Source organism: Podarcis vaucheri, assembly GCF_965113315.1.
Source record: "Podarcis vaucheri genome assembly, chromosome: 2".
Taxonomy (NCBI): Eukaryota; Metazoa; Chordata; class Lepidosauria; order Squamata; family Lacertidae; genus Podarcis; species Podarcis vaucheri.
Genome location: NC_138760.1, coordinates 39,862,443 through 39,874,200, shown reverse-complemented (window position 1 = coordinate 39,874,200; position 11,758 = coordinate 39,862,443). Strand labels below are relative to the sequence as shown.

The following is an 11,758-nucleotide window of genomic DNA, read 5'->3' as shown; positions in this document are numbered from 1 at the left end:
ATTTTATTCTTGGTTTTTCCCCTCACCTCTTTTTCTAGAATCTGTCTCCTGAACTCTGAGTTAAGTGACTTTCACTGGACAACTCCTTGTGCACATGCTTCAGTTCCCGGTGTATGAATAGTCATTTGTTAGTTTTCTTCTGAATTTCAATGGCTTCCTTCCTTTAGTTCTCCTTGAATCTGCCTCCATTGTAAGAAGAAGAAGAGGAAGAAGGGGAGGAGGAGTTTGGATTTGATATCCCGCTTTATCACTACCCAAAGGAGTCTCAAAGCGGCTAACATTCTCCTTTCCCTTCCTCCCCCACAACAAACACTCTGTGAGGTGAGTGGGGCTGAGAGACTTCAGAGAAGTGTGACTAGCCCAAGGTCACCCAGCAGTTGCATGTGGAGGAGCGGGGACGCGAACCCGGTTCACCAGATTACGAATCTACCGCTCTTAACCACTACACCACACTCACTCCCAAATGAGTTGGGTGAGGATATGTGCTTCTCTCAAGAGGGCCAGCTCTATCATGAGGCAGAGTGAAGCAGCCACCTTAGGCAACAAATGCTGACGGGTGAAGAGTGCACTGATTTATGCTACCTCACCAGACCACCCTGAAGGTAGTCTGCTGTCCTCATTTGTAGTGGAGATGTTGTTCCATGTTGAAGTAAGCCTCAGCTGTCAGTTTGGTCAGCTTTTATACATAGGATGAGGGGAGGTGCCATCTTTGTCTTCGTCTTAGAAACCAAAATGTATTGGGGCAGCTCTGTCTGTGAAGGACACATTTATTTTGAACCAGGAGAGAGTCCTACATCATCTGTTGAAAATCAGTTTGGGAGTGGGTGGTATGGCTGCAATTTTATTCCACCCAGATATTGGATTCGTTGCTATGTTATGAAATGAGTATTCAGTAGCATTATCACAGGCTGTAAATTACTGTGGTGGTCAAGGTTGGTTTTTCTTCAGCTCCTCCCACCTTCTGCTCATGTGCACAATTTAGCAATGGAAATCTTGCTCCTCCTTTCACTCCTTCTCCAGTAGTGGAACCAAGCTAAGATAAGCAGCTAACCACGTGCCACAATGTCTCCTCTTTCAGAAACATTAACCCTTAGCTAGAAACAATAGAAAGAAACCTGTCAATCAGCCAGAAGACTTGAAAAAGATGAAGAGACAGCATGAGAAGGAACTGAAGAAGGATGAGATGCGTATTAAATATATCCCTCTACTGTAGAACATTTGGACCAGGGAGGTAAATAAAGATATATATATATATATGATGTGTTTATACAGTTACCGTGCATGATTCATGCCAGAAGAATTGTTAGACTAAATATAGAGATTATTGATAGGGAGCATTGCAGACCTTGACGTAGGAACAACCAGTTCTGGATACAATAAGGTTTAATGGAGATTGGCTGACATGGTCAGACAAAAGTTTCCAAGAACCTCAGAAGAGGAGGTAGGATCCAAAAGGTGAGGACCAAGCGGGTTTGTGGAGTGTAGATGAGAGACTTTGCTACTCTACTAGTCCATATATATTCTGCATTCTGGGATTGTTCACTTGTTTTAAATTTGGTATGTCTCCAGTTTGGGACGCGGGTGGCGCTGTGGGTTAAAGCACAGAGCCTAGGACTTGCCGATCAGAAGGTCGGCGGTTCGAATCCCCGCGACGGGGTGAGCTGTTGCTCGGTCCCTGCTCCCGCCCACCTAGCAGTCTGAAAGCATGTCAAAGTGCAAGTAGATAAATAGGGGAAGGTAAACGGTGTTTCTGTGCGCTGCTCTGGTTCGCAAGAAGCGGTTAGTCATGCTGGCTACATGACCCAGAAGCCGTACGCCGGCTCCCTCGGCCAATAAAGCGAGATGAGCCCCGCAACCCCAGAGTCAGCCATGACTGGACCTAATGGTCCGGGGTCCCTTTACCTTTACCTATGTCTCCAGTTACAAAAAGAAGAGGAAGAGGAAGAGGAAGAGGAGGAGGAGGAGGAGGAGGAGGAGAAGGAGAAGAAGAAGAAGAAGAAGAAGAAGAAGAAGAAGAAGAAGAAGAAGAAGAAGAAGACGGTTCCATGGAGGTTGAACTGAAAAAATAATGTTGCACAAATACTTTTTGAGGACTTTCTGCTGGAATCCACAATAGTGGTTTGATTAAATTTCCTTATAGAATATCATACTCAGAGCTGTGTGCATTATCCATATCAACTGCCATCAATCAGATACCAAAAGTGCATGACCTATTCAAGTAAGGAGTTAGAAAGGATTCATTCAGAATAATCAGTACCTATCTATCTGGAAGAGATGGAACACAAAAGAGGACCTCAGCCACTGACCTAGCTTTTATTGACAAAATTCAACAAATAGCTCTCACTGCTGAGATTTCCGTTCACATCAAGTCCAAGCTATACAGAAAATTACTTTGTGCTGAAAATTGCACAAATAGCATCAGGGTGAAAGCAAAATATATCCACCAGGCATGGCCCAATGGCCTCCTTGTAAGATCTGCAATTTGCATTATTTGTACATATAATACATGCAAATTTCCTGTAACCCATGGCCATAGTTTTGTGTGTGCAATGTTCCCTAGAGAGAAAAAACTTATCTGTGCACTAACTACATTGCACAAGTAATCAGAATAATAAAGTTGACTTTAAAGCCTTTCCTCTCTCTTAGCATCTCAAGTCCAACTTGACGTACTGTCCTATTTTGCTATAACCAAGATGTGAAAACATGGACTTTGCCCCCAGTAAACTCTCATTCCTAAATACTGTGGGATTGCACTGTGGTACTGTATATGCCATAGAAAAACACCCTTCTTTTGCATCATATACATTAAATATTATGTAGGGTCCTCATTTTATGGTCTTCAGATTATTAAAAAGCCTTACATATTTTCTGTAATATTTTGGATGAATGAAATTGACTGTACACACAATTTCAGCAAACAAATAACACACACTTAGTATCTTTTATTATACAGACCAAAAGCATCTGCTATACATCATTATTGTTTCTATTTCTACCATCATAAATTGATTGTTTTATTGTAGGCATGATAACAGAAGTGGGTCCTATGAAGAAAATAATCTGCTCACTCTAGGAAAGCAAATCAAACAAACAAATTGGTAAACCTATTGACTGGATACTGTTGTTTTGGCAGTGAGTAGGTGGAATGTTGTGAGATACAAGAATTTATTTTTAGGTCTAAACTTGTGTGATTAAGAGTGCAATCATATGCATGTTTACTCAGAAATAACTCCCAATGAGTTCAGTTGGGCCTATTCTCACATTAAGTATGCACAGATTGAAGCATAAGCAATGAAGATACAATACAGTACAAATATGTTTTATGGACAGAATAATGTGATTCTTTGGACAGAAAAACCAAGCATAAGACTTAAGATTCCTAAACCCACCATGAACTTTATTCACAACCCGTCAAAGCCAGTTGGAACCATGAGTTGTTGGACTCAAATCTAGATCTGGAGAGTGTACGGCCCACTCTGGGTGCCCAAGATCAGAGATGGGGAACCTGTGGCTCTCCACATGTTGCCTGGGGTTGATGGGAACAGAAACACAACATCATCTAGAGCAGTGCTATTTTTCTAGAAAAAGAGGTGCCAGAACTTACCATGAACACTTCCCTTGTTCTTTTAGAATGGCAATGGCACCCACCAGAGAGGTACCGGAACTGAGTTCCAGTGAGTTCTGGCTGGGGGGGGGGAACCCTGATCAGGGACCACAGATTTCCCATCTCTACATTGAAGGATGGAAGTTAGAATCTGTAGTACATACAGTATGTACACACACAGAGAGAGAGAGAGGGGGGGGGGACAGACAGACAGACTTTATAAGATTCATATTTGCTGGCAGTGAAGGGGCTAAACTCTACTGCTCCTGAAGGGGGCTTTGTGATTTGAGCACAGAGAGATCATGGTTTACCCTTGTAACAGATTCCAGAGGTTTCCTACTCGAAGTCCAAAGTCCTTGACACAGTCAACCAGCCAGTCTCATTTTTTGGTGTAATAATCTTTCTCTTCTTCCTTTAGGCTATAGAACCCTATTCCCCAGGCCCCTGTAATACACTGGTGAGTCCAGATTCCCAGTACAATAATTGCTTGATCAGCTAATCTCTTCAACGGAGTTTTATTTTAATTCCTTTATTTACTTATTAAATTTGTATAATGCCCTTCCTCCGAAGATCACAGGGCAGTTCACAACATAAAAATACAAAATGAGAACACAAAATGCACAACAATGAAAACAAACCAATAACTGAAGCCACTTTAAAAATGTGCAAAATGAAATGAAGACACCTTCCAGTGCTGTTCTCTGCATGTACTTCATGCTCAGTGCACTGTGAGCTTTGCCTTGCAGAGTCTCCAATAGTGCAATGGCTTCTGGTGGAGAAGGGAGCAACAAACAATCAAATATCGTTGGCTGGAGCCATCTGCTGGTTCTTGTGTTTTCAGCCACTATCTTTTGTTCTTAAAACCGTACATCCTTCAGTTGCCAAGGAATTAATCCTTTGGCTAGAGCCTAGAGAAAAGGCACTTTTCTAAGTGACATTGAAAGTGATGAAAGGGTTGGTGACTCTCTCTTGGCGACTCAGCTGCTCTGCCTCACCCCATGTCTGGATGGGGATTTGACAGCAGCTGGAGGCCCTGGCATGCATGGGCTCACTGACGTGTATCACCTCTGTCAGATCTGCTTCCAAGATGCTCACTGTGTGAGTCACCTGTGCCACATGAACCTTGTTGGTCACTCTTTTGTGCAAGAGGCAACTGAATATCTTCCTGAATCCCTTACGGAAATGTTTGGATACCAGAGCGTAGACGATGGGGTTGACACATGAGTTGGCGTACGAAATCAGGTGGGAGAGGATTCTGAGCACGTAGGTTGCGTTGTTCAGTGGGAAGTAGCCAAACCAAAAGCAGAGGATGACCAAGTGATGGGGCAGCCAGCAAAGGCAGAAGAGAACAGCCACAATGATGATCATCCGCGTGACCTTGCGCTTGCCCTTCTTGGAATCAGACATGTCTTTAATGGGGTCCACCGACGTCCAGAGGTAACGGATGGTCCTCACGTAGGTGAGGCTCAGAATCAGCACAGGAATGACATAGCTGAAGACAAAAGTGCAGAGGTCCATAACTTTGCGCTGAGAGACTTTCCAGATGGGATGGCAGACAGTAACATTGGCCACCTGAAACTCCTGGTAGTAACTGATGTAAGGTCCAGAGAAGACGAAGGAAAGGCCCCAGATGAGACAAATGGCGGTGAGGGCATTCCTGGGGGTTCGCAGTTCTCTTGAATGCAAAGGGTACCTTATGGCTAGATACCTAGGAAGGCAAAAGTAAAGCAAGAGAAGGTCATGATGCTGAGGTGGTAGCAGAATTTAAATCAAATCAAATCTAGTAAATACTGTATGTGGGAAGAAACCAAAGTTACAGGGCGTGGTTATGATGGTAAATGCAATAGCCAAAATAATATCTTGAATGTTGGAGAAGTTTCTCCCTGTGATGAAATGGCAGCACTAGAGTCCACTATCATACAATCGAGCTCCTTAACTCAATATGTGACAACAACAAAGAGTCTTGTGGCACCTTAAAGACTAGCAAATTTATTATGCCTTAAGTTTCTGTTGACAAATTTCCACTTTGTTGGATGCATGAAATGTTGTGTGTGTGTGTGTATAGATTGTGGGAAAATGAAATGTAGAATAGTACAGATGGTGACAATTGCAACACACAAAGTTGTTGTTGATAGCTCTGGCACTGGAGAGCCAATTAACGTGGAATGCAATTTTTATTATTTTAAAAAATCACCTTAGTATTCAGCTAGTTTTGCTAAGAATAGACCCACTGAAATTAAGGGACCTAACTCAATCAATAGGTCTTTGAGTAAAACTTAGCTACATACCACCCAGTGTCCCAATTCAGTCTGTAATATCAACAACTTTTTTTTTTTACATAGTCAATATTAATAAAGTAATTATCAGTGTCTTTATTTTTTATTTTTTGTATTTCTCTTCCTCCACCCTCTGCATTTCATTTCCTTCTAACCTCACTATATGCACATACCTGTAACACAGGATATTATTTCATATATGAATGTGACTAACAGGTTTTCATAATCGTGTAATATACAGCTGCACTTACCAAGCAGCTAGGATACAGTGAGGTTCCCCAAAGAATATGCTCTTTAAACAGCCTGGGGGTAGTTATTTCAGAGAAAACCTTCTTTATCTCCCCCCTCCCCATTTTTTATTTTCAATTTACAACATAACTTCACCAGCAACAAAATGCTTTCACATTACAATTTTCTTCTTTTTTTAACCAAAACCATATGAACAATATAGATTCTTATATCAAAAATTTCATTTACTTTTGTCATTGTAAGAACACGGACTACATATATTTGGAGTGACACCCAATATTTGGGTGCAAATATTGGAGTTAAATTTTAGGACAGATTACCTCAACAAAAGGAGTCGGGAAGCCTTTGGACATGTGTTGACATGTGAAATAAAAGAATGCCAAATCTCACAATCTACCTGACTGTGGCTCTGTGACTCTGTGACTGTGGTCTGTATAGTATTGGGATAATTTGTTTGAAGGGAATTCTCGATGTAAGGGCATAGACAAGATGACCCTTGTGATGCTGTTATTCTGGGGGCGCTCCTTTGTCTAGGCAATGTTTCCTTTTTGGATCTGTTGTCCTGGATTTGTAAAACATTAAGTAGATTGATGGAACAGTGAGAAAGTTACGAAACAAAGTTTTACATGCATGCAAGGAAGTGGGAGGCAGGGAATCGTTAGTAGCTGCGGAGATATTGATACTCTATAGTGACTCTAAAAGTCCAAACTCCCCCCCCCCCACTCCCCAACTGCTTGCTCACCTGTCTAGGGATACAGTTGTGAGGGTGAAGCTGCTGGCATACATGGTCAGGTAGATGAAGAAGTGCACTGCTTTGCACATGAGTGGCCCAAAGATCCAGTCATCCAGGGTGTAGATGGTGGCCTGGAAGGGCACGCAGAAGACTATAAAGCACAGGTCGGCCACTCCCAGATTGAGGATGAAGAGGTTGGTGGTGTTGTTGACTTGCCTGTTCCTCAGCAGCACTGCCAGTACCAGAGAGTTGCCCACCGTGCCTACCAGGAAAATCAGAGAATACGCTAGAGGAATGAGGATAGACACCAGATGCCAACAGCTGCTCTCGCTGCTTCCTGAAGAGTTTAGCTGGGACAATGTTCTGTTCATCTTGGAAGCAAGTTGCATGCCCTGATTAGGAAGGAGACGATGGAGAAAGGTTTAGCCAGGAGGAGAGAGATGGCTTCTGTTTGGAAGTCAACTTTTCTTCTAAGAAATTGTTTCCATCATAGCAGATCTTTTGCATAGTGACTCTCCTCTTTGCAGTCCTTCAGCTCACCCCAAGTCCCATTCACAGATGCTGGGCTTCTGCCTGCTATCAAGTTTTTTTAAAAAAACGGTACCGTTAAAGCTCCAAGTTTATTTCCTTTCACAGCAAACAGATTCCGACTTTGTATGGTGCTGGAGTGCCTTTCAGACAGCTGCCTTTTCTCTGAAGGGAAGCCCTCACTGGCAGCCACTCTTGTAGGTGTGCGAAGCTGAAGGACTAAACTTCTTGCCAGTTGCGCTTTTATGGGCGTTTTAATATAGCACTGAGTGCGTTCTGAATCCATGCTATGCTTGGGGGACTAATATAGTCAAGCCTGCCTCTTGTTTCCAGGGAGACAAACAGCTAAAATAAAAGGAAATGGTATCTATGGAAACACAGACCCCTCCCCACATACATACTACACACACTGAACATTCAGAGTGTTTGCAAGTCTGGGGCTTGCCATGTGCTTTTGGAAGAACGGAAGGATTGCTTTAGTGATAAATAAATTGACATTCCTTTGCTGATAACTTCATACTGCAAAGGGATGAACTGTTGTTCAACCCTTCGTTGGTGCATCAGGGAAGGGGCAGAATCTTCCAAGATATGTAAGAGCTAGTGGTGCACACATTAACAGCTACCACATGCAGCTGGCTCAGATATTTACACATATCTCTGCTGAGTGTAGCGGCTGAAAAATGTGCCACCATGCTTATGCGAATCACTGTCAGCAGTGGAGAATCTGCAGTCCAGAATACAGAATGCTGGAGGCATGAGTCCCAGCCAGTGTGGTGTAGTGGTTAAGAGCAGTAGACTCATAATCTGGGGAACTGGGTTCGCTTCACCGCTCCTCCACATGCAGCTGCTGGGTGACTTTGGGCTAGTCACACTTCTCTGAAGTCTCTCAGCCTCACTCACCTCACAGAGTGTTTGCTGTGAGGGAGGAAGGGAAAGGAGAATGTTAGCCGCTTTGAGACTCCTTTGGGTAGTGATAAAGCGGGATATCAAATCCAAACTCTTCTTCTCTTCTTCAGTAGAATGAAGGTGGTAGACCCTCCCTTATTTGAAGATTATAAGCAGAGGTTGGATGAGCATCTGTCACGGATTCCTGAATTGCATGGGGTTGGACTAGATGACCCTTGGAAACTCCCTTCCATGACACTTACTGTTGAGGATTTAGAAATTAACGAAGATCATGCTTAGACTGATGAGGAACAGTACTAATAAAACATCATATCATTTCTTGTGTGTGGAAGAAGAATGTGAACATAATGACCTGATATTTCTGGGCTGTTCTCCAATTTTTCCAAAGCAATGTTTATATTTCTTAGAAGAAACTGTCTCCCAGTCTCCTGCACTGAGTACATCCATAAGTTCATCTTCCCCCAGTTCTTCCAGATCCCATGGTGTTCCCAGGCTGAGCGACTGTAAAATATGATTTGCTTCTTTCTTCGTTGATGGCAGAATGAGTAATACCAGCATCCTCTACACAGAGAGAAAATGGGAAGCCTTGGCGATAAGAGTATTTGAGCTGCCTACAATTTCTCTGTTCTCAGTAGTTCTGTACTAAAAACCTTGCAGCACCACATTATCATCATCATCATCATCATCATCATCATCATCATTATGTTCTGCCCCCTTTCTCTTTGACACTTTCCATAAATTTGTATTTAATGAGAAAGTTGTCAGAGTAAATAATAACATCATGAGGGAATGAGGATTGGCTGTTGCTCTCCAGGGTCTCAGGCAGAAAAAAATGTATTTCCCAGCCCCTGCTACCTAATAGCTTTAACTGGAAATGGCAAAGTTTGAAATGGCAGTGGCTTTTCTGCATGCAAACTAAGTGCTCCACCACTGAGGCACAACACACCATTTTTTGTATGCCAAAGCACCAAATTAGAATAATGGCAAAGTCCCATACAAAGGCACCCTCATCAGAATAGATTGGGCTGCTCCTGCCACATAGCTGCTAACTTGCGTACCATATGGTGTGCTCTCTACTCTGTGGAATAAGGGTGGTAATGATTTTGGCTATAAGCACTTTATTGGTCAAATCCATCAAGATCTGTCACATGGAAGAGAAGGGAGAGGCTATCTGTAGACTAGGAGTCTCCAACCTTTTTTTGGTCCAGGGGCATTTTGGGAATTTTGAAAAGGCATGGACAGCACCAGTCAGAAAATGGTTGCCACCAGCAGTGTAGCCAAGGACAAAATGGATGCCAACTCCAGAAGAGCAGAAAAGAAAATTACCGTAGTTCAAATATGAGAAGATCCATTTATTTTGTTGTTGTTGTTAGCAAAATATGTTTGAAAAACTTTCTTCTTTGCCAGACACTCTTAAGTCTTAGCTGTTATATTGTCTGTCGCTGGTATGCTGCTGGCAATTACAGCTAGAAAATAAAAGGTAACTGAATCCTGGGATAATTTAGAATTATTACAGCCAGCCACACACTTGAATTGTCACAAATAAAAAGACATACTTAATGCTGGCTTGCAAGCTGTTTTTGTTGTTTTTATTAATTTCGTGAAATAGAAAAGAAGTACATGGAAAATTACAGAAAATACCAAGTATGGAATGTATGAGGAGATAATAAGAATGTTTCTGCTTTTCTGTACTGAGCTGTCTCCTACCCAAACAACTTTGAAACAGTCCTTGATTTGGGCCAGGCATGGTGCTGGTGCTGCTGGTGGTGGTGGTGGGGAGTGATGAAAATAAGGATATATCTGGAGCGAACCCCATCACCATATATAACAACTTGGGAACAATCAGAAAAAGTAATGATATTGATACCTCTGCACTCTACCCCGACTACAATTCCCATAGTTCCCTGTGAAGAGGAACTGATGGTTAAACCACTCTTGGAATTGTACCCCTCAGAGGGGGTATAAAGGTCTCCTAAAAACTCTCAGCACCCTTAATAAATGATGGTGTCCCAGATGAATTCAACTATTGTGTATGGTTGCAGGGTTGCAGGTGCTCCTATAGGAGAGCTGTCCCAAGTTGTTAGGGTGTTATGTACTAAGCTTGGATCCTAGAACAATAGGCAAGTAGGGTCCTAGAATGCAACAACTGGTTGGATTGCAGGAGAAGACCAATCAGGCTCCAGGAGGAAGTTAACCAGCCTATTAGGCTGGTAGGATCATAGAATGCAACAACTGATTGGCCTGCAGGAAAAAACCAATCAGGCTCCAGGAGGGAAACAGAATCAGCCAATCAGACGGGACTCATTCTGTAAATAAGGTACAGTGGTACCTCGGGTTACATACGCTTCAGGTTACAGACTCCGCTAACCCAGAAATAGTACCTCGGGTTAAGAACTTTGCTTCAGGATGAAAACAGAAATTGTGCTCCGGCAGCGCGGCGGCAGAGGGAGGTCCCATTAGCTAAAGTGGTGCTTCAGGTTAAGAACAGTTTCAGGTTAAGAATGGACCTCCGGAACGAATTAAGTACTTAACCAGAGATACCACTGTATATAAAAGCCTGAGGTTTGGGGGGCAATTCAATCACTGTTTTACAAGCTGCAATAAAGAGCATGAAATCACTATAGGACTCCGAGTATATTTCAGGTCACATCATGTTGTAGACTGCTGTTGAACTGCTGAGAGCCATTGGGTTGCAGGGGACAGGGGCATATACTGCTTGAATGTAGAAGACTAGTTCAGATCCTGGTTTGTCTATGAAACCTTCTGAGCAAGTCACTGTTTTTGTGAAGGTTCCCATCCAGCTTATTGTTCTTTGAACCTAGCAAGTGGAGACATCTCAACCACCATGCCCTTTGAAAACAGGTATCACACAAGGTCATTTTAGGAACTTGAGGTATAAAATCAGAAATGGAACGGTCATGTGGGAAGAAATCTTTTCATTCCTGTCATCACACAATATGGCACTGAATATTTGAAAACATCCACTGGAGGCAGAAAATCAGCCTGCATCAATTTTTCTATTAGGAACTACAAAAAACAAAAAAAGAAAAGAAAAGCTGAAAGTGTTCAGGAGCCACAACAAAAGCCCTTGTGGATTTAAGCGAGCTGCACAGAAATAGAGGTGACACAAGAGAAATGAGCTGCAGCAGAATTTTACTAATTCTTTATTAATATTAAAGTGCATTTCCCCCAGGGCAGAAGGAAGGATGTGTGCGCCTTGATGCCACTCTCATTTTAAAATGCAGTGCAAATGGGAAATATATTAGCGAAAATAGCAGTTATGAATGTGATGTATTTTACTGGGCAGAGAAAAACCCTCCTATAAGGTCATCGTGACAATTCAATTTTTAAAAAATATGTCTGGAGAAGAAATCTAATTTACTGCTGAGAGACTCACATTCTGAAAAGACGATGAAAATGGATTGAACAAGTTGGAGCCTGTGAACAGTCCAAGGAGAGTCC

At 42.5% G+C, this 11,758-nt stretch overlaps 1 protein-coding gene across 1 annotated transcript; it reads right to left on the bottom strand.

Moving 5' to 3' along the window:
* Nucleotides 1–2,908: 2,908 nt before the first annotated feature.
* On the bottom strand, nt 2,909–7,690 carry GALR2 (galanin receptor 2). The gene is made up of 2 exons (XM_082212286.1): nt 6,872–7,690; nt 2,909–5,312 (listed from the first exon to the last, which is right to left on the bottom strand). Exons 1-2 carry the CDS (start codon nt 7,249–7,251, stop codon nt 4,532–4,534), a joined length of 1,161 nt encoding a protein of 386 aa, XP_082068412.1. The 5' UTR covers nt 7,252–7,690; the 3' UTR covers nt 2,909–4,531.
* Between the last annotated feature and the right edge of the window lie 4,068 nt (nt 7,691–11,758).